This window comes from Gnatocerus cornutus, chromosome 9, assembly GCF_029298725.1.
Source record: "Gnatocerus cornutus isolate USDA-ARS CGAHR chromosome 9, icGnaCorn1.1, whole genome shotgun sequence".
In the NCBI taxonomy this organism is placed as follows: Eukaryota; Metazoa; Arthropoda; class Insecta; order Coleoptera; family Tenebrionidae; genus Gnatocerus; species Gnatocerus cornutus.
Genome location: NC_142241.1, coordinates 13,738,558 through 13,765,367, shown reverse-complemented (window position 1 = coordinate 13,765,367; position 26,810 = coordinate 13,738,558). Strand labels below are relative to the sequence as shown.

The window sequence follows — 26,810 nt, the reverse complement described above, 5'->3', positions numbered from 1 at the left end:
GATGTAGCGGGCTATAATTGAGAACAGTCGATTAAAATTTTTGCCGGCTCTGAAAGAGACGGAATTCATGAATATTATAAATATTAACGGCATCAACACGTGGCTTCTTCCATCAAAACAAAGATTTCTCAAAAAATTTCCAAATTTCCAATTCCTGCGCGATCGGGACCAGCAGGACTGGTCGAAATGGGCGTGCACCTCAGTCTCCGCGACCATTGCAGATCTTCAGATATTGTGCATTTCTGAACGCTGCAGCGAAGGTCAACTCGATCGTTGTCGTTAATTTATTGAACATATTGCAGACTGCAGAAGTGCAGCACCGTTGTCCTTTCTCCGTCTTTCATGCCAACAAACATATGGAATAAATCACGGCCCAACGTCGGACCCGAGTCATCCAACCACACACTGAATTATTTTCGTTTCTGCTGCTTTGGGAATGTTATTCTTTCTACTTATTCGGATGGTTTCTCTGTATATGCGGAAAGTTTATTTATTGGAATCGCAACGAAAGAACGGAATTGTCTTGTTCGAGATGAGCAGAGCTGACGTGAGGCGCGACAAAAATCCGCATTTCCAAATCGATAATCACAAAAACTCCGAAATGAGAACTGTTGCTGATACGGGAAAAGCTCCGCGACTGCTGAGTCTGAGCTTTCAGTGGCGGGAGATTTTCCTTAACACTTGCAAGAAATTTTGCTCCAGTTCCATGTTTTAACATTTTTTTTCTGTTTCAGGTAAGTGTCCGGTTCTTTATTAGTCTCTGGTAAGTTTAGCCTTAGTTTCGGGCGCACACGTTTTCCGAAAAGGCAATAAATAATAGAAAGAATGCAGGCCGCCGCGGTCTCTGTCGAACTTTATCCTCTCGATTCCTGCAAAGAACAACAGACATCAAGAAGTAAAGTTACGATCGATGAGTGTGTTCGCCGTCTGTACAACTTTCCGTGGAATTTATTATTTATAGATTTGTTTATCCCCGGCAACTTTCATATTCTTTATCATACATAACGTCATTAATATGTCACCGGCACTGCTGATTTCTCAAAAAGACAAGACAAATGTTGATGTTTCCTCGTCGTGAGCATCCATATATCAATACCCACGCTGAATCTCGCCGGAGACGAGGCCGCACCTGTCAGGTGATAAGGGACGGAAAGGGGGAAGGACGTATGACACCGCCGCCACCACCACCACCGAATTAATTCATTGGGGGCAGCGACTCAAACAATGCATGCGGCGAGATCCGTCAATCGACGTTTCTTTCAATTTTATCGACATCTTGTCGTATTTGATGGCCACATCATCAAAACGTCGGATTTTCGGTGGGACATGAAGGTTTCTTCACTTCACTCACGTTTCCTGACTACGATTGACAGGTTATTTAAGTTGCTCGAACGCCACCAGACCGTAACGGAGTTAAAAGTGGATGGATGGATGCTATAGTCCCATCGAAAATATTTCGGACCGAGTGGAATGATCGGAAAGACGGCTTCAGGCTTATCGGAATGATAACTGATCGGTTTTTTAATGCAACTGTCGTGTCAAGAGTTTTTGCGGGCTTTATTAATAAATACTCGAATTAGCCCTGAAGATTTTATGGTGATGGATAAAGTCGCAAAGTGGTTTAGAGAAATTTGTCTTGGCGCATAGTTCCGTAATTCGCGATTGTCTCGTGCAGGTCTCGGCGTCGCGACGGCCGCGAGATGTTCGGACAGGCGTCTTGGAACATGCCCCATAAAACCGCGGCGAGATGAGTTAATACGATAGGAGAGACACGCTTTAGTTAGCGCCGAGTCAAGGAGAAAGGACACCGGCAAGACGCTGCTTGTCGCTGACAGTTTATCGCGGAAGACGCGAAGCATATATAACAAACTGGGGAGCGACTTCGTCGAGAAGTTTCTTGGAGGGAAGGAAGGGGACGCGACCAATGTTGTATCGGCCACGTCTGCAACCTGTCCACATAAATCTGTCATCGGGAGACACATACACCACCCCACCAGCGACTGATGGCTGAACTCGGGAACTTTCCGAGATGCTTTGCTGCTTAGACGAGACTGTTGTCGATAACGAGACGACAAATTCGCCATTGTTGCATGCTGAAGGCTTTGTTGGGCTAATTTCGACGCGTTCTGTCGATCCATCAACGGAGAGACGCGACTTGGGGCCCGCATCCACTTTGCGATTAATTAGCGGCTGAAGGATTCAACAGGTAATTCGATAAAAGCTGCCGAGATGCAACGGAGCCAAAAAGACCTTAAACGAAGGACAACCCTCAGGTAGAGAGACAGAGGGTCGGTAATAAAACATGCAAATGCTGTTGAATCCCAAGAAGTGGTATCGTAAAAACCCAACCACCACCACCACCACCCCCCCAGCGCCCGTTATTTTTCGGTGGCGCGTTCGAAACACGTGTATTAGAGGGGTTAATGCTTCCGGAATCGTATCGGATTTTCGCATTAAGTCTCGGTAGCGGGGTCGGCGGCGTCAGCGTCGCTCCCGAACGTCCTATAAACACATCGCTCGCCAGATTGAGTGGCGGCGGCGATGCGGCGGCTTGAGCACGTGTGGTTGAAGTTATCCTGCGGCGTGGATGAGACACAACGCCACTGTGACATTTTTACTGTAAAAGTTGTTATTGATAGCCGCCCCCATCTCCCAGACAATCACGTCGGCGGCGGTGCGTTATTACGGATAGTCACATAGATCAAGGCGACCGGGGCGGAAACCGTCACCCATAACTCCACCACCGTTCTAATAATAAAGACTCGGGAAGAGAGAACGTATAGACACGGGTTCATACAGCGCGGACACTAATGCTCTTAAGCGTTTTATCAATTTTTACTGTTCTCGAATTATCAAGCTCGAGGGAATTTCTACGGTTTGACATGTCGTTGTTTTGGTGCAACCGTGAAAGAAGTATTTTAACGAGCGAGACGGAGATTCGGGGTGGACAAACTATACTTGTTGGACTTTTTGGCATTCCGTGCTTTTGAAAAACGATTTCAAATTGGGTCATTCCGTTAATTACTTGGAGTTTTCGCCTCCTCCTCCTCCTCCTCATCAGAATGTAGGTTGTTTGTCGCGCCGTTTCGTTTCTTTTCCTTATGATTAATTAAAACATCTCCATAAATTCCTGGTTATTATCCTGTAGGGAGCAGCTTGAGGTCCCCTCGTCGCGTATACCCACCACCCTTCGCCGTAACTTAGTCGCGGTGACATATGTTAATAGTCAATTTTAATCATAGCTTTTTTATCCGAAGTGATGGTGTGCCGGCTGATAATTTACGGTGATGTGTTTTATTCGAGTATGCGAGTCTCCACGTCTCTCTCTCATCATCGCGGCGTGTTGCATCGTAGCCTTCTTGTTTTGACTATAACCCGAACATAATTTGTGTAAAATACGTTCTGGAGACGTTTTAAATTCGTCTCTTTTACCTGTACGGATAATTACATTTGCATGTGTCGGCGATAAAGTAAAACTCGCTGCGGCTTTCCTTCGTCACTAGGTCGAAGAAAAATTTTCGACGAACGTCGTAAAGTGGTACTTTGCATGTCCATATAGTACACGGTACAAGACAGCGCGGCCGTCACATAAACAAGACATCTCGGATGCGTTTTTACGTCTACGCATAACGAGTACATAAACCTGTGTATAAATAGTGCTTAACTTGTCCTTAAGTGTCCATAAAGCATCGGACTCTTGTCAGATTATGCTGGTTTATGACGTGTGGCCACCTTTAGACTTGCTAATGCAGCAGTGCCTATAAAAACCACACTTTCCCTACTACCGATCTGCGGCCCCACGAACGCTCAATATGCCACAAATCTGGCAAAAGTACACACCATGAATAATTACCATTTGAAATTCCACGATCGCTTTTGCAACAAAGACTCGGAAAGGTCACAAGCGGAAGATGAAAGGTCGCTTTGGAAATTTCGAAATGTTAGCGGCGAAAAAGAATGCAGACTCGAATCGGTCGTTCGCTCAAGTGACGAGTGAGAAACAGTTGAAAGATGACGCGGCCTTGAAAAGTCCCCAGGTAATATGATGAACGAGTCGCGGGCGGCCGACCATGTCATGTCGCTAATCTGACGGACGCAAGACATGACACAGACCACGTTGAATACCTCACTCAAAAAAATTAAAATTAAGACAGGTTATTTTCACAGTGGACGCGCTCTGATGGATGGAGACGGAAAGAAAAGGAAAAAATTAAGGAAAAATATGCATAAACAATGAGAGTTTGTGAAGGCTAAATACCCAAACAATCTTTTCGCGTAAATTGACCATCACTCTAATTGATTTGGTGTTGTGTTTCGAGTGGATAATTATAATTTACAATTAAATGTCCTCTTTGTTATTTTGCCGCTGCAATGAAAAGTCTCGATTATTGTCCGCGCCAATTATTTGAATAGGTGATCCATAACGCTTCAATTTTTTCAACATGTAATGTTAACAAGGTGTAAAGTTTGCGTCATAAAAGGCATTGTTCTTCGATAATAACAATCGCGGTGGTAAATTAACAGCCGTCAAAAACTAAGACGTTTACCTGAGAAAATTCAAAAGCCGACGTTAATGATCCAATATAAGATGGACAGGATTCTCCGAGTGTAACATTCACGCTAAATCAATCCAATTGTTTGATTGAAACGGCTACATAAAATTACTTAACGCAGGTGTACAGCCGATTTTCCACCACTGATTTTAATTGGTCCTCAACAACCGACAATTTCTTAATTGACAGAACTGCTGTAACAATTGATATAAATCATTCAATTCGAACGAACGATGATTGATTTTTGACGTTTTTCGATCGAAATTAATTGTCGCGTTTCTTCTTGTTTCTTCGTTGACCCCGTGATGTTTATTCGGCGATTTTATTAATTAAAATCGATGAGTCGTCCATCAGTTTGACGGTTTGAATCCAACAAGTCTATAAATCAGTATTTAAAATACCACTTTGAGAAATACCGAAATAAATCAGCGTACGAAAAAATTTTAGAAATCCCACTAATCGAATACCGGTTCGGCTACCACATTAACGATTTTTAATGTAACATAATAATCGTTTTAACTACCGTTTTAGTTTAATTGCATAGTTTTCAAATGTATTTCGCAATCGTCGAAATAGGATCAAGGAGAGGCGAAACCTCGATTCTTCGAATCTTCCTCAAGACACCCACTAAACCACATGAACGCATGTGAATCGCTTAATTATCGGCGACATTAACCTTACCCACACACAGAAAGACACTTCTTCATGACAACACCGGAAAACATAATTTGCTACGTACAAATCGCTCGGGTTCTTCATTTTTTGAAAAAGAAGAAAAATCGCCACTTTATAATTTAGTTCTCATGTTGTAGGCAAGCTCTTTAAATTATTTACGATGCCGTAAACTGCTTGCACCTGTTATGAAAGTAGATTATTACTGAGGAAATCTAAGGTTGTAAATTTATTATGTTCAGATTAAATTTATTTGAAACATTGACTGCATTTGAACCGCTTTTTGTTGCGAGTAATGTTACTACATGGATGGACGGTAAATTAGAGGGCTCTGTTTTTTGTTTACTTCTTATGAGTGCAAGTTTTACGGTGATTAGTTACGACACGATATTGAAGATTGAAAATTGTTCATTCTGTTATGGTCAAGACATCGTCTAATTTAACTTTTGTGGACATTCTTGAAAAATTTTAATTAAAATCGCAACCTAGAAAATTGCAATTGCTGATCTTGAAATTTGATAAGTCTAGATTCTTTCTAGATTAAAAAATAAACATGGATAATAAATGATAATAAAATTAAAATCTCTTTATAGCGCTTCGACCAATGAAGCAAAATATGTTATATCTTGAAATAAAATCGGAATTAAGTGTGAAAGTTATTAGTCGTCGAAAAATCCCTCGCCGACATTTATAAATACACCTACTTAAGTGTGTCCATTGACGTAATAAATTAGAGTATATCTAATGAAAATCTGCACCGCCAACGTCGTGTCGTCTATGATTAACACTCAAGACAGCGAGGACAGCTGTCATCTTCCGCAACATTGAAATGATATTCTCTCATCTCATTGATTTCATTGGTTTATTGTTCTCATTTGCAAAGAAAAAACTCTACACACATTAAATCAAAGCTTCTGTTCTGAAGCGTCTGGATTTTCGAAAGGAGGCCGTCAATCTCCGACTGCACCACCTCCTCCACTTCGCCATTACCGATGCAGCTTTCAGAAATGGAAGTTTGCCAAGATCGCTGCAGCAGCAACTTTACGAATATTTCGCGTATTTTTATTATTAAGACGATTTCCCCGCTTCTTTATTAGGCGAGCAAATTTGCATCGAGACGAAAGGTGAGAGGAGCGTTTCATAGTTGGCAATCCTGCTGTAGTTGGGGTAGTTCTACGTACACATTGTCGTCGAATGAACAGACAGGTGTCGGGGAATCCCACTACGTTCCCTTATTATCTCTCAGTTTTATGAGGCGACTAAGTTGCTACATCCAGACGTGTAATTAGACGGCGGCTTGTCGTGATTCGGTGGGGACTGGGGGCGGCAAAAATACGCTCAAAAACGAGAGAGAGCGGGGTCGCACAGGTCTCATTTACTATACATTAAGCCGATATATTGTTCCTTCTGCGAATATATTCCCTCACCGGCCGATTGTATCTCAGCTTGCTGGGATTCTTCCAGCATACAGATCGCCTTTTCTGTTCAGAAGTCGATTTTTTATGGGAGCAGGTAATGCTCCGACGTGGATATTGCCACCGAATAAACTCAAACGTCAAGGAATTTAAATACAAGGGGAAAATCACCCTTTCCTCCAAAAAGTCGATTATACAGTCGGACTTCCATAACTCGAAGTCCGAAGAAAAACTACAATTGGTTCGCGTTAAAGGAAAGCTAAACAAAAAATGAAAATTTTAATAAATTCATTAATTTTTATTAAAAATATTAATATACTTCAGAAGTTTCAAGAAAGTCCCACAATATTAGCTTTTACAAACTAATTCTGAGAAAATTTTCCAGTTATAGAAGTTTACACATCGTATGTTGTCAAAATTTTCGAGTTATAAAGAAGAAATCACATGTAAATTTTAAGAAAAACGCAAGGGAATAAAATAAATTTCGCGTAGTAGAAAAATTCGAGTTGTGGAAGTTCGACTGTAGCGAAAGAAAACAAGAGTAGTGTTGTTTATTAAAAGATCATAATTGGTTGGAGGCTTTCGTGTATTTTTAAGCACTCGCAATTCTCACGCACCTCGGCGCCGCTAAAACCGCCGATAATTTCCCCCATTGACTCCAAGCACCTGATCGAGTGCCTTCAGCTGTGAAAATCGGAATATATCCTTGTCGTCCGGCGCAGAAAATTTCGCATTACAATAATCATAGTCGTGCGTAATGTTGCGTGTTATGTCCTCGTCCCACGTGGACTTTTTACGAGAGACATTCAGGCAACGAGTAAGCAGTTGATGTTTACGAGCACATTCCACTAATAGTTCCACCGCTTTACTCTACTCTATAATTATAATAGAGCCACTCATAACAATCCCGCTGCCTGTATTACGTTATTGCATTTTGTGTCATCCAGAAGAAACCGGCGCTTATTTTTAACGACGCTCTTATTTACCTTTAATTGCTAATAACTGCAACGCGATTAGCATGCTTCGTCTTTTTAATTAAAAAGCCTTTTTATTTGAGAATGACATGTCCGAGCGACTCCTGCGAGCGACAGATGAATCTGCAGGATCTTGTCAACGGACTTCTGTCCCGTGTCTTCTTTCGGACGATGGACGGAAAAAGAGGGTGAGGGGGCACGCGTCACAACCACTCATATACTGACTTTTGACTGGTCTAAAGAAGGGGGAGGGGGTTGACGGGCTTTCTGCAGCCCTTTGTAAACAGTGTGAAGCTGGGGGTTGTTGTGTGAACGTGCGGTTTTAGGACACAGCATGACGAGTCTGATGGACGAGAAAGGTTGGCTCTTACTTTTTTTTAACTAGTTAGTGAAGTGCGTCTTTTGAAAATGCACTCCCCCGCCGCCGCCGCCGCCGCCCGGCTATCAGTGCGACATTTGTCAAAAGTCGATATTAAATTCCAAATGGGGTCATATGTCTTTCACAAAACGGTCCTGAATCCTTCGGTCGTGTAATTTAGTGGCTCTTATAAATCACCACTGCTATTGATTAATGAGATGAGAAGTTTGGAAGTTTGTTTGGCACCGCCCCCGTTTCCGATTTAGTTTTTAATAATCCGCCCCCGGTCGAAAAAATCGCTTCCGACATGTGAAACGGACAAGTAAAAGCTCCGTGCTTTTAAATTTTCAATAAACGTCCTGTTAAACTTGTAGTTTAATATACCGCAGCTCCCTCAACATGTCCTGTGGATCTAAAGGACAAATACTTTTCTGCTTAAATAGACATTTGAAAAACATTGCATATGCAATGAACTGTTTAGACGTAAACGTCCCCTGCGGATGTCAAAAGAGATAAGGGTTGGGCGAATTTTCCACCAACGTCGCGTAAAAAAACCGAAAAATCACCACAGAGAGTCCTTCACCCACAAACGACTCAGCAGGAATCAAAGTCCCCAGAAACCTCTTCATACGTCGAAATTTTCCTTGCTTTTAATTCGCGCTCCTGCTGTGGTGGAAAACCCTTTTCCTGGGATGTCCGAGCAGGAATAACAGACAGAGGATATTGCATTTATCTACGCGTCGACTCCTCCACATAATAAAATCTTAAATTCGCAAATGTCAGTCAAAACGTTCACTTCGTCTCGAGTACATCAATAAATCTTATTGTTTTCGTTTGGAACAGTGGATACTTGTCCGTTAAACCTTCGTCACTTTTGTTACAGCTGACATCATTAAAATCTCGAAAGCAATTAAAAGACGACCGTTGAAACTTTTACCTGTGAATATCTTTCCAACATCCTGAGATTAATGACGACTTTCGACACTTCTGAGACAGACAGATTAATTGACGGCGATGGGCGGATGTGGCGCCGCGAGAAAAATTCCCATCGAAACATATTTTCGGGTTCGCGAAAACAAAAATACTTCTCTCTACATCGGAATCTTTTTTTCACCCCTCTTGGTTTCAAATACAGTCGAACTTCCATAACTTGGAATCTGGAAGGAAACCACAATTGGTTCGAGTTAAAGAAAAACTAAAGAAAAAATTGAAAATTTTGTAGTAATCTGTTATTAAATTTTAGCGCAAATGTTAGTTCTTACAATTTTTTTCATAAATTTTTTTTTAAAGATTTGTAAATGTAGTCATTAGAAAAGTCATAGTAAAAAAAGAGTTTTAATATTTCGAGCGCATTTTTCACTTGTAAATGTAAATCTTGAAAGTATACATCGTTTTGAGTTGTAATTTTTGTAATTTTCTGAAATTTTTGTTAAAGATCTGATTTTTAGGATATTCTTCTTCTTGCACTTAGAAATTTGTTTTCTGGCTCAATTCTTCTAGTGGGATATTGTTGTCAGAATTACTGACCCAAACCAAATTTTCGAAATAAAATTTTGAACAGTTTTTTCGGTTACACCGGAGCTCCATATGGCGGATACGATTTTTACACGACCTAGAAGATCAATTTTGGGCACCTTGTTGCAAGTTTCAGCTTTTGATAAAATTCTAGATTTATGGTGACATTTAAAGCTATCAAGCTATAAAGTACTGCAATATCATCTTTTACAAACTAATTCTGAGAAAATTTTCGAGTAATGCAAGTTTACAGATCGTATGTGGGCAAAATTTAATTCGATTTATAGGAATTTTCGAGTTATAGAATTTCGAATTGTGGAAGTTCGACTGTATCTAATTGATATAAAATCCGTGGTGCTCACCAAAGGCTGTCATCAAAGTGCATCTTTGTGTGTAGTAATGTCCATTTATCGATTCCGCCTCCAAGTATGCCACCCCCGCACGTTGACTAGATCGCGTGTCGTCCTGCAATAAATGAAGATGATGAGAAATTGTCGCGTTGTTCACTCACAGACAGTGTCGTCGTTTATTGATTGGTAAAGCGAGGTTAGCAAGCGTCTCTGTCCAAGAGTTGTCGCTCCAGACGTCTCCGAGAGTGACAGCGATGTCCGAGTGACATTTCATCCACCCCTCGTCGTCCCTATTCCCTCGCCACCCTCACTGTCCAACAGATCAATGTTGGAAAGCTTAAAAAGAGACGGACGAATATGTCACCTGGACATCACGTTCGAGGAGTTGGTCGAAAAATGATCAGAATGTTTTGTTGGATGATTGAGTTACAATGACGAAACGTTGCGTAGTCTTAATGTGTGAGTGTGGTGGAACCCCCGGGGATACGACAAATGATTCGGTGTCAAAGGGTCGGCACGCGCCGCCTGTCCGCCCGTCTACTCCCGGCCTTGCTACAATAACGCCATTGTGGAGCTCACGTGACTCGATCGGCCCTTACAATACCCTTTCCGTTTACGACGCTATTAATTGCGGAGGAATTCAGGAAGATGATTGACTTAGAACGAGCGATCCATCAGTGGCGGCGGGAGGCTGTGGGAACCGGAGGTGTTCCAGCACCTGGAGGACACCCTGCTGATGATGGACTGCCACGCGCCCACGCCGCGAAACCCACGTGGAACCAATTACGAATTAACACGTGAATTATTGCGAAAATCTGATGGTCGAAAATCTTTTTCTCTGGATGGATGTTGTATGTGTGTGCAATTAGACGTCTGACGAGTTGTCTAACTGATGTTGTGTGTTGGTTGAAATATATTTTTTGTGTGTTTCTTTCTTAGATGGCAGATTTATGTGTGCGTGTGGTAATATATCGTCTTTTGTTTCAGGTAAGCACCTTTGATGTCGGTTTGGTCGTGCGGGCAGTGCCATCTGTCGTCCACATCGTCCATCTCCGTCTTTGAATTCTTTGTCGTCGCTGCAAAGTTCATAAGCGGTCAGTGCGTGTTTTATCGGTGTGATTTATGCCCGAATTGTTTCAATAAAGCATCGACATGGGCGTCGAGGGGCGTTGGGTCCGTAGCAGCTCACCTTTGCTCTGCATGAGTGTCCGTCCGAGCTGTGGCGTAGAGCGCCCTTTAGATTTATAGACGTAGCCCGAGTGACATCGCGGGTTCTGTGCGCGTTTAATTATAATACTTTATTGCCCAATAAATCTACCGGTCCTCCGTCCCCCCACCTGCCCTCTTTGAAGGATAGCGTTCAATTCTACAGACCCCGACATATTTTATGACCGAATTATGCATTATTTCCCCGGCAACGGAGTTTCCTTTTCTTTATCTCCCTTCGGCGTCCGGACTCTCTCTCGCTCTGTTTCCGAATGGTTTGTGGTACTACGGAGACGAATTAAACAAAATTGAATCATTCTTGAAATGAGGACAATACGCGCCCACCGGAGCGCCCGGACTAACTAACCGGAATTGGTCCGGAAACGAACCTAAGCCCGATTTACGCAAAAATACTACGGGGATTTCGTCCACAATCCCAAAACTTGCGCCGAAATACACCGAAGCTCTCTAATTCCAACTTCTAACAATCTCAATTCTAAGAAATCTATGGCTACTTATAGCTAATTCTACAGGGTGTTTGGTAAGTAAACAATTCTTGTAAGCAGTGGAAGGACGTAAAAGTAACCAATCACGTCACAGTTTGGATATTTGGAAAATTTAAGAAATCAAGGCATTTCGTGGAACTAAATGTCACCCATGTCACACCCGACATTTTGTGACATAGGCGTACGCTGTCAGGTATCTGTCAACGTGTGCTGAACAATTTGACAATTGTGTTGAGATTAGAATAAATCATTCCTTGTTGCGGCGTTTATATCTTGGTTTAGATCGGAACAAAGAACAATTTGTTTGGTTTTATAATTTCGTTACGATTAATTTTTCGAATTAAATATTCAGTTTGAAGTACATTTTTTCATGTCAAAGGTAACAGTTGTTTTCAAAACCAAACTACTATGTTTTCAGTGAGATCTTTAATTATCCTATCCTGATTGGTCAACTTTACAACCTTATAAATTTCACAAGAAAAAAAAAACAGAAAACTCTTTCTGTAAGTTCTCTGATTCTCCAGGTAAGAGTTGGTCATTTACTTACCAGACGCCCTGTATATAACTAACTAAAACTCGTTCTGTCCATCAGATGTCGACTACGGCGAATATTTTTACCTGCTTACTGGAAATTTCGCCCCTTTTTCCTCCCGTCCACGTGTATAATTAGCCGTCATCTGACGAGCTTTTATCCGTCCGTCTTTGGCAAGCGCATGATAAACCCGCTGAATTATTTCCGTCTGACGCTTTCAGCCACTCTAAACCGCCGTGATATATGCGGTATTTCATTGAATCAAATAAATTGTGTCAGAGTCGGAGTGTTTATGAGTTGTGTATGTCATAAGGCCGTTCGTCCCGACCAAATATAGAGGTCGCCGCTGTAAAACCACCACCACCACCACCAATGGTTTACTTTCCAACTTTGATTCCGACTAATTTACAATCCGACAGCGATATTATTTTGTCGACGATGACGATCTATATTTTGATCCACGCAGATGTGGCTATATTGAACATAAACCGCAAACCGTCATCGCTGCCATTAAATTTTATACCCTTTCGGATTTATGAGCCAAAAATTAAGCTTTTGTATGAAATCATATAGAGAAAGACGTAGAAAATATCTGTTTTTTCTTTGGGTGGTAATTTGACAGTGTTATCCGTCTGCTCGATAAATTAAGGCTCGTTCACATTAAGGGCTGTCCTGCTGACATTATATAAAACGAGGTTAAGACGTAAATCACGTGAGAGCAGCGGGTTTGTGCATTGCAGAACAGGGACTGTCAGTGCTGACCACAGCTAGGCTCGGCACAATGAAGGACCCAGGCAGGCAAACCTCTCTCCTCTAATTTACTAACGTTCGTTAACGTGATTCGAATTAATTTAAGCCCTGCACCGCCGACGCTACTGTGCTGATTATGTATTTGCTACATGTCTTGGAAATTTATTGCTTTCTGGCGGCCAGGCCAGATCCAGCGATTTTCGAGTGGTCTGTCGAAACAATCGCGAAATTAACATGTGAGCTTTTTCACGCGGTGGCATTCTTCAGTGTTAAGATTCTCGGTCGAGTCCGGTCGCCATATTTCACCTCAAGTACAATAGTTGGCACATGTACAATGCATAGTGTGTATTTTTCGTCGGCTGCACCAGGACTGTGACCTTTCGCCGACTTGGGGCAGCTTCCGCGGCATGTTAAGTGTGACGTTAAACGAGCACACATTGTAAATCTAAATGTGTAATTACAGTCTGATACAACACTACCAAACCGCGTCAGAGTGCCGCAATTACCGCAACATTATCGAATTAAGATTGCGTTAAACACGCTAGAAAATTTTCATCGACACTTTTGTTTGTTTGGGATCCAGAGACGGATTCAGCGGGGATGAGTGACAACAGTGGCGGTCGGGCACCTGCCGGCAATATGTCATGTCAGTACTAAATGTCGAGATGGGGATCAATTATTAAACTAGAAGCACTATTAGTAGACGTTGTGTAACGTCTAGTGCCAACAGGACAAATAATTTTAACACCACTTGTCAACCTCCATCGACGATTTATACAAAGACTGTTGCTACACTCGAAGTCTATTTGTGATTAAATTTACTTCAGCGAGCTGGGACGAATCTGAATGTGATAAATCTTTCGCGGGGATTCGCACAAGACACTACGAAAACACCGAGCTCTTCGCGGGAGACGATTTTTTACACATGAAAAAAATTACAGCGACTGCGAACTTACTCGCCAACGGAAACTTCGCTAATCGTTCTCAACTGCATTCAATTACAGTGCAACTTCCATATCTCGTAAATTGCCTGTTGGCCCCTTGATTAAGTTAATTGTTAATTTTTAATTTACGGGGATCCTGCGAATATAACACTAAAATTGAAACTACATATTTTGAAAAATTTTGAAAAAAAAATAGATATATTTATAGCGTCTCGCAGAACTCGTGACCCAGAGAAATATGGAGGCAACAATTCTGAACCAAAATTTTGAAACAAAAATTTTTTAGCTCAAAAAATAATCGAGTTAAGACAAAAAACGGTAGCCAATCTCGAAGCAGAACAGTATTTGAAAATCGGTAACTCTGGATTCATACTACCATTCATTGGTCAGTTAAACATTACACTCTCGTTGCCTAGGATATTTTACTCTATCTCTAGAAAAAGCTTCCGGGATTGGTTGTTAAATTTTTATCTTTTCTCGAATACCATTAACCTTTAATCAATTTTTGTTCTAAAATTTTTCGTCCGTATTGCTGTCGGCACCTTCTCCCTTGCTCTATGGGTCATGAGTTCTTGGACAGCCTGTATAAGAGTGTAAGGAGACAAATTATTCAGTCAATAAGATTTTTAGAGTGAATAATTTGTCCTTACACTCGAATATAATACCAGATTTTATCCAACGCCTTTGTTGGTTGCAATTAAGGCATTATAATAACTGACAGAAATGACATCAGTGACAAATTTTCTTTAAAGTGTTTAGAGAGTAAAAGAGTACTTTATTGGTCTAAAATGAGTGAATAAAGTACTACTTTATTAGTGCATTTTGGATAAATACTATTTTATTTACAATTATGCCCAATCTTATAAATGGTTCATTTTCCAACATTATTTTTTAGAATTCTGAACTTTTATGACTTTCATTCTGGTACCAAAAATCGTGCTGAAATGAGAAGTCACTAAAAATTGTTTAACAATGAAGGTTATGAGTCAACTAATGAGTCCCGACTTTCTAGACGACCACTAGAAGTTTGCGCAGAAAGACGCGACGTCAAATGCAAGGTTTAGTATGACTCAGGGGTCAATTCTAATTCAGTGCCGCAAATCGGTTACGCAGCAGCAAAGTTGCCGCACTGTCAAATGCAAAATCAAATAAAGCACAGCTAAAGCATTGTCGAGCATCGATATTTTTTCAAACATGGGGTAGACAAGTAGTTCACAAAACGACTTGTATCATCTCATTCTTGTAGTGCTAACCAATTAAACAAGATTTAACTCCAAAATTTGGGTAAAATTAGGGTGAATGACAGATGCCGCAGTATCCATGGTAACCATGGTTTGCGTTAACGCAAAATCAGATTAGAATTAGGGCCTCAGTTTGCTCTTATCTACTCATGGACTTTCCACTGCCGCACCAATATTTTAAAATTTTCACTGAGAAAATGGTGGGTTAAGAAAAACTTATAGAAAGTGAAGACAGAAAGAAGATAGAAAATTTTAGATTTTTGTTGACTATGGAAGATTAAAATAAAAGACAATTACGAAGCAACTGAGGCAATCAGGAACTGTCAGATCCTGCAAATGATCACAGAGAGAAGCGATCGGATTTAAAGATTTGAAAAATTATAAATGAAAAACAAAAAGAATTAAAACAAAGTCAGTGGAAAGCTTTGAAATTCGATTACTCGCAGTCAGGAATTGAGGATATTGGCCCTGATCAAAGTCAGAAAATGAAAATGGTCCCGTGTGTATTTTAGTCAATACAACAGAAGAGTTGTCGGTTTCGATCTTAGGTGTAAATTGGTGTTCATCCCTTGAAATATAAATGTCGGGCTGAGTCCGGGCCATTTATTAATTACCCAAAGTTCGTCCGTGATCCGGTCAAGCGGTGACAGTGACGTATGGAGTCGAGATAGATGGATGGTCCCATGATAACGCATAATTACAATAAATCAATGGTAAGTGGGCAGGTGGACAGGCAACAAAGGTGCTTTGGACATTTGTGTAGGACCACGAAACGACCTCTGCGTATGTATATTATATGTTGTTATTGACTTAGGATGGCTCCCACCACTTCAACTAAATGACACACGATGATGGAACGGAGCCTGAAATGGGTGGTCTGGGACCGTCGAGCTTCTCCTCCGATAAGCACGTCCGGTAGATGTCGCGCTTTGCAGTGGCGCGTATTTAACATTGTAAGTGGCGTTGCCATTTTATTGCCGAACGTTTATGGCTAATAAATACGAACGTCTGTTTGTTGTTCATTATTTGTTGTGATTTATTCCCTATTAGACATCAGAGAAGCAGCGGCTGCAGATCTCTGTACATAATAAGAGTGCTCAGTGTAAATAACGCACCAACTGATCTTCTCGGCCGACGTTTAGAGCGGCTTTATTGTACTTTATGGATTGTAAATATGCTGCACAGATAATTGTTAGCATCTGTTGTGCTTTGACTGGGCAAACATTTGGATTCCCTAATGGAATTTTATTAAATAACTAACGTCAAAGTAGGCTGCGGAATGTTTACGGGAAGTACGGACGCGACTACCGTAAATTATGCCGTAAACCTATCGGGACGCAAATGACTTTACAACTATTTACAAAAATATCGCCGATGTTATTACTTGCATAAACAGCCTTTAATCGAATCTAATTTACATCGTACAATGCTGTTAAATTTAGCAAACAATGTGGCTTCGAGAGCCAAACGGTGCACTGCTCGCTCGCCTTTTGAATAATTACGAAAACATTTGGAGAACATGCAAAGTGATTCTGCTAATCTCGAACATGACACAAGGAAAAATTTTATAATTGAGAGGTATTTTTGGGGCACTTGGCAGCGATGACTGACCACGCAGGAATTTCGTTTTCAAAATCGTCCGAGTCGTTAAGGAACGACGCGTGACGACGGATGCAAGAACTAAATCAACAAAACAATAAACGACTTGCCAAACGAAAAATTTCGACATTTTTATGAAATATCTTATTAATTTTTCGTACCTCCTTTCGTCGAAGAAATAATCAAGCGGCCTCGTCTCGCTAATTTTCTCTTTAAAAACTCTGTCGCCGCGTTCTTTTTGCTGGCGACGATGCAGGTAGGAGCTCCTCCCGGTGCAAGAAATATAATACGTAAAATATATGGACAGGCCGGACATAAAGTTAATGGACGCAATATCACGGCAAATTATTTATTTATAAAAATTCCATTTAATGGCGAAATGGCTCTCTATAAATTCCTAACTGATTAAAGATATTGCAAATAAACGTTCAATGTCCCGCTGAGGTCGCAACAAACGTGAGACTTTGGCGAAAAATTCCGAAAAAAAGCACAGGGCTGCAGTAAATTACCCGTTTCAATTGGGGAAACTATTGTTGGAGTTGACTCATTGCCGCGTTTCATAAACTGTCATCGAAATGTTTTATTGGGCCCCGTGTATCTATCATATATCACGTAAATAACAGGGGACTGAAAATCGGTTATAATATTGCCATGCGATACAACCGAGTGTGTCACTAGACATAAATCTGTCAATCGAATTTGTAATCGCCATTGATCGTATGCATGACTCAGAAGCCCCTCCACGACTCTGGTGACGTTTGACAGACGGTGGGCTCATGGGAAAATGGCACGTCATTATTACCTTCATTTCCCGGATGATTTTCCGGATGAAAACGCAAAGCGACAATACCCACATTTTACTATAACCATAAAACTGAAAAGTAGTTACGTAATTACACATTAACTTGAATTAACCCTCCCTGGCAGATGTGCAAGGGGGTGGAAATACGCACACGATACTTCTCGTGAGAAGATTTGCAATGTGATGAACGGATTTAGAGATAATGTCATGGATTGGGGTGAAGGGGCACGTGGCCTCGTCTCCGCAGGAATGGCCCATATACAACAATCTCGCCCCGAAAAAGATGGAAACGGAAAACCGAGTTTTGTTGAAATTTCTGTTTAAACCGCTCCAGTTTTTAGTTTAAATCATCACGTTGCATGTCAGGAGCATCCTCACTTTCGAGCTCATTCAGTACAACAAAGTAAGTCAATCCGCGCCCCAAAACTAACCCAATAAAAAGTGTATGACGTGTAGAGTCGGTCAGTAAATCACACACGTCACTCAAACAACCGAAGCAGTTAAAGAAGCGAAATAATTTAGTTTTATAAAAGTCTGGCGCTGACGAGGGGCGTGCTTCAAGAAGACGAACAAAGCAAAACGGATGACTGACAGAGCTCGAGGAAATTACAACGCAGTCGTCTGCAGCGACCTTAAGATTTATTTTTTCGTTAATTGCGCCGTTGATATGCCGTGTGTGCCCGCTGCTGATTATCTAGCAAGCTGAGCTCAGATCCTATGGGAGCTCTGCTTCGGGATCGGACAGGATACGACTGTTTCCTGCTCCCCACGGCGGTCATAGGTGAGAAATCTTATTTCAACGCCGCAGTAATCGAAGCTAGACACGTCTAATGAAGTTTGCTCGTTCTGTGCTCTCATCAACTCGTCAGCGACCTCCGAGAAAACGAGGGAAAATTCGGAAAATCGCCGAGATAATCAAATGCAAATCAATCGTTGTTTCTCGTCCATCTGACATCCATCATCTTGTACCTGCCTCAACCAACAAAGCTCTCAAAGCTGCCGAGTCATGTTGGCGAAAGACAGACGTCGTCGTCTTTCAAACACAGAACGTCAATCAACACCCGTCACTTTTAGATTGCGCTAATCAACTTGGGAAAAACGTCAACTACTTCTTTCTCCTTCTTTTCTCGATTGCCGAAGAGAGAACAGGTCATCGCGATGATCGAAAATGAGGCGTCATTGTTGTCGAGAGCGTAAATTGTCGAAGAATGACGGACAAGTTGATAATTTTTGGTGGTTGTGAATTATTCATGCCCTTTGAATTATTTATCGGGACCAAGACGGATAATTAATAGTAGCGAATCGTCTAATAAAAGTCTAGAATGTCCCTTAATCGTGCCCTATTCAATATTCATTAATAACCTGGACGACGCGACGAAGGGATAAATAAATAACGAAGGCGGCGGTTTGCCACCGGAATGGTTCTGGGAATTTTTAATTTCAAGTAGTGGTACCTAATATTCCTCTAATTTTTTTTTTAATTTTTGAAATCTAAATATTTGTTAAAAGTTTGGCAACATCGACAATATAGAGTGCTTAAGGTTACGGTTTGGTAAATTCGAACAGTAAGTTGACTCACACACTCCTCGCACTTCATCATTATGTGCCACATAATAAAATTTGTATTTCAAACTGTCCATTTTCTTCTACTTTACAGATTTATTTGAATACGGTAAATGACACTTTACAGGACTGATATGACGTTTTGTACTTCTTTGCTCTTTTTTACCCTCAAGTTTACTCAAACATTTTTTCGCAGGTTGAATGTTCAATTGTTTCTGAGGACTTTAAAATTCTTGACGGAATTTTGCAATCGAACTACCGGAAATATTCGATTTTTTACTTTCGATTAAAAATTTTATTAAATTTTGGAAAGTTTTCTTCCAAAATAACAAAATATTAACCAAAAATTGGTGATTCTGTCATAATAACGTAAAATTTTCAGCCTTCGGTACAGAATTCTCACTAAAATCAGTAAACATTTTTTTTTATTGCACAGACGACATAATTGTTAATAAAATAAAAATAAAATCCTTAATTTAATAGGGAAACCCTGTGGCATGTGTCAAAAAACGCACTGAATACATATTGAAAAAAATTAAGTTAGCGACAATTGAAATGAATTACATATTTTGGGCGCCGCGACGCCAAACTATCACACTTGGAATCTAATTTTTTGGACTAAAACTAAAGTCCATATACCCACGAAACCTGAAACTTGAAAAAATATTTGACATCTCGTTTGTAAGAAATTAAATTCAGTCTCGCGACCTGAAACCTGATAGCATATTGATTGCAAGAAAATTAAATTTAGCTCGTAAATCTGAAACCTGAAATTCTCACTACGCAAACAAGCATATAACTGGTGTTTGAATAAAATTTTCACAAAAGCAGTTGAAAAGAAAACGTAGAACAAAAAAAATGCAGTTTTAGTTATGATATGAGTAAACTTAGATACAGTACGTGCATAAACAAACACGGAAGCCGTTAGCTTTCAGTCATCGTTCCTGCTGCCATTCCATTCCTGCTGCACCGCGTGTTAATGCGTGATTAAAATGCGTCGGAGAAATCCCAATAATTGCGAGTAGAATCGCGGAGGCGCCGTCCACTACGTGCTTGCTAGAAGCTCCTGCTAGTGTATCCTGCTGGCCTCCGTTTGATTGGCATGTGTTGACCCGCGCGCATACTAATTATCAATGATTCGTCGCTCCTGCTCACGGACGTCGTCGCAGGAATGTCGGCTCGATGCCTACCGCGATAGCGCGAACACGGGTACCAACATGGGGCATTACGCCGATCTGCACTGCAAACACGGCTGTAATTGTTGTCAACGATATGCGGAGGAACGCAACAGGATTCGATTGCAGGAGAGAAAGGCGGAGTAAAGGCGACTAGGACACATATCCGTTGACCAATGGGTTCGCCGATGTTCCTCCGACTACTCAGGACATGTAGATACAGCAGCAAGGCTGCAAACTAATTACGCTGATTTATGTTGCCATTGTTCATTGTTGGGCCGTGTTTGGACAAGACGGAGACGTACGTGCACGCCCAACAGGGCCGGTCTCAAGTACACGAAGAAAAACGCTGAGCCGGCCCATATTGCTGCGATTCTCGAGAGGAACATTGCGCGGGTTTTAAGCGCTAATTTTTACCTACTTTCTCCATTATTTTCATTACAACTCTACATAAAAATACTCTCCACAAAGATCTGCCCGTGATCCCTTATTAATCACCCTCGTTGACAAATCAGTTCTGTATTTTATTATGGCGGCTAGGTCGCACTTGGAAGCTCGATTAAGTTGTTTAAACCTTCTTTTCGCAATTGCAGAATTTTGCCGACCGATATATTCGCTCGTTCCGCCTTTTGTGGATCGTTACCCCGACGAGGGGTGTTTGATCACGTTAGGGAAATTTTTCGGTAATTCAGCTCAGTCGGTGGTTTTATCGGTGTGGTGTTGTTAGTGAATACCCGTGTGTGGACAAAGCCAAATGGGGTTGTAAATTTTGCCTGGCATCAAGTAACAATGTAATATGGACGTCGTAAGCTGGACCAGGGACGTGCAGGAAGAACGGGAGTGTTAGTAATGGCTCGATTAAATTGCTAAGGGACGCTAAAGAACGACATCGTGTTATTGCATCAAATCTTCCGAAAGATATTGTCCATCATCAACTGTTTGTTTCTATTATTTTTCCCACAAAGCGGGATATTAATAACCATGGAAATTGGAAAGCTCAATCGACAGCGAAAACGTTATGGGGACGATAATAATAATGCTCATAATAATAAAGTTTATTAGAGGGGTTCGAAAAGACGACGCAACGACAAGTAAAAGGCCACCAGGTGTAATTTTTTATGTGACAATTACGAAGTTGGCACTTGAAGACATTAGTCAGGCGTTTCCGGGAAGTGCGCTCGTACGCTCTTGATCTGGTCATCGGCCAAAGTTTTCATTTTCGTCCCGCTCTCCGAACAATACCTCGTCCGCCGAGGTCGCCTGATTTATGCACCATTGTCTTTCATTTGAGCGCATATTTCTCGTATAAGGTATTCGTATCTCACGAGGAACGTCGTCCGCATTTCCTATCTAATGGTAGCGTTATCAGCGCCGTGTCCGTCTGTCACGCGCACCTGCGACTCGCGCAGGAACGAACCAAGCAACGCCGCAATTAATTCCCGGAATCCTGCAAAAGAACGCGCGCTACCAATATCTCTCGTTCCTTTGGATATCTGATTGCTGTTAATGAATGTGAGACGAACGGACGCGTGATCGGATCTCGGCCAATTTATAGAATCGCAGGACACGCCGGACTCGGGGCCGTGTAACTGCCCCTTAACATGAACAATTTCGCGATAGGATCGTCCGGGAGCTTTGGTAATTAATGGGTGGTGGCAGTAGGAAGAAACGACACCCTGTATCGATGAGTTTCTCACCACCACCCTGTATATGCGGCCCCGCATGATCGCTGCTGTCCGTTGGTAATTTTCGTATTTGCATTCGCGTATTAAGGTGGTAATAAATCTTGAGGAATGGTTCGTACCGGTGCGCGTATTTCTTCGCAGAAAAGAAACGCAAACATGAATGTGAACTGACCCATCAATTACTCGCAACACCTGGTATACATGGAGACGCTGAAAAACGTGATAGTTCAAGGCAAACTGCAGATGTCATTTCTTGAATGATTTAATGGCACTGCTGTAATAAATTAATCTTTATTAATGTGTTACGTTTGATTAAAGCCGTTTCTCATGGAAAGTCGCGTACTGTTCGGCGTTGGAGAAAAACAGGCTCCGCGTCTTGACAACGTTAATAATACGTGGCCGCCAAAAATTGATTTCTGATAATTGAAATGATTAAAAACTTGTGTGAAAGCAATTTAATCAAAGTTGAGACAATGCTCTTTTGATCGCGAGTCAAAATTCAGGGGGTTGTCAATCAAAACGGGGCGACTTCATTAAGAACACGCCAGAGAAAGAGGAAACAATGTGATCCAGACCGACGATAAATTAAAATAAGTAGTGTGCACGCTGCGAAAATACAGAACAACGTTTGATTACGATATTGTTTCGAAAACTCGTGATGATGCGATCTCATTTCTAGATATACCTATTTGGTTCGAAAGTTGCACTTGCAATTCAACATCTGTTTCGTTATTATAGTGCGCGACTGCTCTTATCATTTCTGCGCGAATAACGGAATTCTTTCTTTCCAGGGGAAGGCGGCGAAGACGGTTGTCCCGAAGAAGGCGACAAACTGGAAGGCGACGAGGATACCGGCTCTATGTCGCCGAATTCGACGTCGCCTATTCCACCAGAGGAGGAAGCGACGTCGCCGACGCCCGGAGACGTTCCCACACCCACGAGTCCAAGATCTGTGAACGACGACCTTAGGTAAACATTGTCAACGAAATTCGTCGAGCGTGGGCTTTATTCTCCCTTTTCAGAACATCTCGTTGCAACTCTCGCGAGTCTTCGGATTCCCTTGTACAACCCCGTTGTCCATCCGGCGACCCCATGCTCATGCGCGGAGTACCATCATCGTTGAGTCCTGTCGGAGTGACTCTCCCGGCGACTTTACCAGCGGCGGCGGCCGCAGCTCTTCTTCCACCGCAAACCGCCGCCATGGCCGCTTACCTTAACGCTGCCGCAGTAGCCGCTGCCCAACAATCACATCTCATGTCTGGCTTCCCCAGGCCGTCCGTTTCTCCTTTGGTATCATCTTCTTCGTCACCCCCAGGCATCCTCCACCCCATGGAAACACCCATGCACTCTCCTCCCGGCGACGGAATCCTGGACTTTAGTAAACGCGGCCACAAAAGTGACGATAGTGACTCTGACGTGGTGAATCTGTCCAAACCGGGGACTCCTCCCGTAGGCAACGGCCCTCTTGATCTGAGCGTGAGCAGTAGAAAGCGAAGCGGTGAAGACGCATCTTCTCAGCCTCCGAATCGAAAATCGCGAACCGAATACAAACCTCAGGTGCTGCCGCAGTGGCCAGCCCCCCATTTGCCGTATTTCGCAGCGGCGGTGGCGGCGGCGACGAGTCTGTCGCCAAAATCTGGGGGTTCCCCCGACCTCTGGAACGGGAAAGTCAAACACAGCACACCGACTCCCAGTGACGCAAGTAAGGCATTGGAGAAAATGAGCGAGTTGAGCAAGTTAGGCGGAGAAGACTTGTTTAGAATGGCGAGTGCCGCCCCCGGCAACTCGAGTAATAGACATAGTGCGTGGCAGAGCCACTGGCTGAACAAAGGTGCCGAGCAGGCCAAAGATGTCTTGAAGTGTGTTTGGTGCAAGCAGAGTTTCCCCAGCTTGGCGGCGATGACCACCCACATGAAAGAGGCAAAGCATTGCGGCGTCAACGTTCCCGTCCCTCCGATGCAGGCGCAGATGATTAGTCAGCCTCAAATCACCTCGCCCAACACCAACACGAGTACCTCTTCGACAAACTCAACCAAGACAAACTCCGATCTCAACATGTTGATCAAAGAAACGATGCCTCTTCCTCGGAAGTTGGTCAGAGGCCAAGACGTGTGGCTGGGAAAAGGCGCCGAACAAACACGACAAATACTCAAGTGTATGTGGTGCGGACAGAGCTTCCGGTCTTTGGCGGAAATGACCAGTCACATGCAGCAGACGCAACATTACACCAACATCATTTCGCAAGAGCAGATCATCTCGTGGAGGTCATCAGACGACGCAAAAGGCGGTGGAGGAAGTGGTCCAGGCAACAGTCAACCACCAGGAGGTCCCAGTAGTCACGTCAGCGCTGTTTTAACATGCAAAGTCTGCGATCAAGCTTTCAGTTCGTTGAAAGAGCTCAGCAACCACATGGTCAAGAACTCGCACTACAAAGAACACATCATGAGATCCATCACGGAGAGTGGAGGACGCCGTCGACAAACTCGGGAGAAACGAAAAAAATCTCTTCCTGTCCGAAAACTCTTAGAGTTGGAGCGCGCACAACACGAATTCAAAAACGGTGACAGCGCGAGTTTGATCGAGAAAATGCGTGATCCCTCGGGTGCTGCAGGTCGAATAACCTGCGAAAAGTGCGGTAATAAAATCGAGACTTCTTTGTTCGTCGATCATATAAGACAGTGCGTGGGCGGTACCACTCAAAGAAACTTCCTGAAGAACGCGCTCATGTCGAACAACATCCTTCCTCCGGAGAGTCCAACACGCGATAAGTCTAAGAGTGAAAAGTCACCATCACCGCAACAACGCTCACCTTCCGTAGATGTCAAAGAGACAGTTCCAGAGAACAACAACGGTTCTTCTCCTTCCGTGCTCAACGCCATCGAGAAACTCATAGAAAAGAGTTTCGACTCGCGGTCGCGACAAAACTCGACGTTCCCCGGACACGGCGCCGCGACGGCCCCCATGGGGTCGAGCATCTTAAAAAGACTTGGTATTGACGAGAGCGTCGACTACACGAAGCCGCTGGTCGATGCGCAGACAATGAATTTGTTACGAAGCTACCATCAACAGAGTCATCATTTCGGGCGACGCGAACGCAGCGGAAGCGAATCAAGCTCGATATCGGAACGAGGTAGTAGTCGTGTAGACTCGCTCACTCCTGAAAGGAAGATGGAACCTCCTGGAGCTCCGTTGAGCACGAGGTCCACTCCAGACAAACGCGATAGAACCCCCGAGAAATCGTCAGAGACAGACTCTGAAATTGTCGTAAAAAAAGAAACCGAAGAGGAAGAAAGAGTCCACGTGAAAGGCGAGATGGAGGACGAAGAAACTTTTCACAATGGCAAGGATGAGGAGGATGATAAGCGCTCGGCCACTCCAGCCGCGAGTCCTCGCCCTCCCATAAGCCCGAGCGCGAGTCCTGCGAGTAGCGAGCGCTCAGGAACGCCGCGAAGCACCAACGGTGATCGAAAGCCCGGTGGCAGCTTGGGGGCTCTCAGCTCAATGTTCGACAGTCTGTCAGGATCAACCTCCGATGCTGCACCGCCTCCTGGTGGAAAAAGAGGCTCGAGCCATCCTTTGGCCGCCTTACAGAAACTTTGTGATAAGACTGAAACCCACACGAACAACCGAACACATTCAGCGAACTCTAGTGTGAACTCCAATGCGAATAACGTCGCGACGAGCGCTGGAACGACGCCGGGCGCCATCTTGGCTTTTAGTTGGGCTTGCAATGACGCAGTGATGACCTCGGATTCCATCATGAAGTGCGCTTTCTGCGACACTCCGTTCATTTCAAAGGGGGCTTACAGACACCACTTGTCCAAAATGCACTTTGTTAAAGATGGCGTCATACCAGATCCTGTCGCTTTAAAGTCGTCGCAACAAGGAGCGACGTCGTCCAGCGACGGAGTACCTTTAAAGGCACCTCCGAGTTCGTCTGGCGGCCCCGGATCTACTGGAAGTAAGAGTCCTCCGGTTCCTCCGGGGTTCGAGGAAAGTCCGCACTCAAAATTTCTCAAATACACGGAGTTGGCGAAGCAGTTGTCCAGCAAATATGTGTAAATACCGGAACATTCCTATTTTGTAAATGATAGTCTCGCTGAGAGCGGCTAATATTGTGATGTTATCATATCGTCAACCATAGTAATAACGGTAGCTATAGTGATATTGTAAATTGATAGCGGAACTACAAATTCTCAAGTGATTATGATTGTTATACGAATTTTAAGTCACAAAATCCTGTACATACTACATTAAGTCAGTATTGTAAGATGTATACTTTGGGGGCGGCCATCGTCGGTCCTCTGTCACTTTGCAGGCCGACGTTGGCGGCGAATTTGTCGTTTAGAAATTAAAAAACAAACCTAGTTGTTGGTGAAACTAAATCGTACTTTTGGGAGTATTGAAAATTCGTAAGATGTAGTTGTGGTACCATTGATTTCATCCATCATCAAAGAACTATTTATTAAGACGACTATTGTAAAAGTTTCAACTGAAATTACACAAACACTACGTATACGTATATCGTAAATATCTCATCTTCCAAGAAAGTTTTTAAATAAATATTTATCAATAATTATACTATACTGAATAATACAAAAGATGTATACGCATTAGCTGATATTCATGGCAAAGCTCCTTTATGTTATTGAAAATTTTTAAACTTTATTTAATATTTTGTTGTATTTGAACGCAATGAAGGCTCAAATAAATATATGTTATGAACAGTAGGCGTTTCATTCCCCCTGAATTTTTCAAAATTGGACTCAAGCTGACTAATACGTGTCAGTTTTAATGAAGCGTTTAACTAAATACGTTTAACTGGATGCTTTAATTACATAATTGATGACGACGGAGAACGATGATGAATGACAAAAATACATCATGGTGGTTTTCGTTTAGAAAACAAATTCGTTCAAATTAAAAACGATGGAAATATTTATAGACTGAGGAAACAACGAGGCGGGAAA

General features: G+C 42.6%; 1 protein-coding gene across 1 annotated transcript in view; it reads left to right on the top strand.

Annotated features, from left to right (window-relative positions):
* The window catches only part of LOC148169005 (protein tiptop-like), a 58,927-nt gene extending 32,393 nt beyond the window's left edge, over positions 1–26,534 (top strand). The window contains exons 2-3 of the mRNA XM_088044620.1: positions 22,632–22,809; positions 22,863–26,534. Coding sequence (XP_087900746.1) covers positions 22,632–22,809; positions 22,863–25,902 — 3,218 coding nt within the window. The 3' untranslated portion in view covers positions 25,903–26,534. The remainder of the gene's footprint in view (positions 1–22,631; positions 22,810–22,862) is intronic.
* Positions 26,535–26,810: the final 276 nt, after the last annotated feature.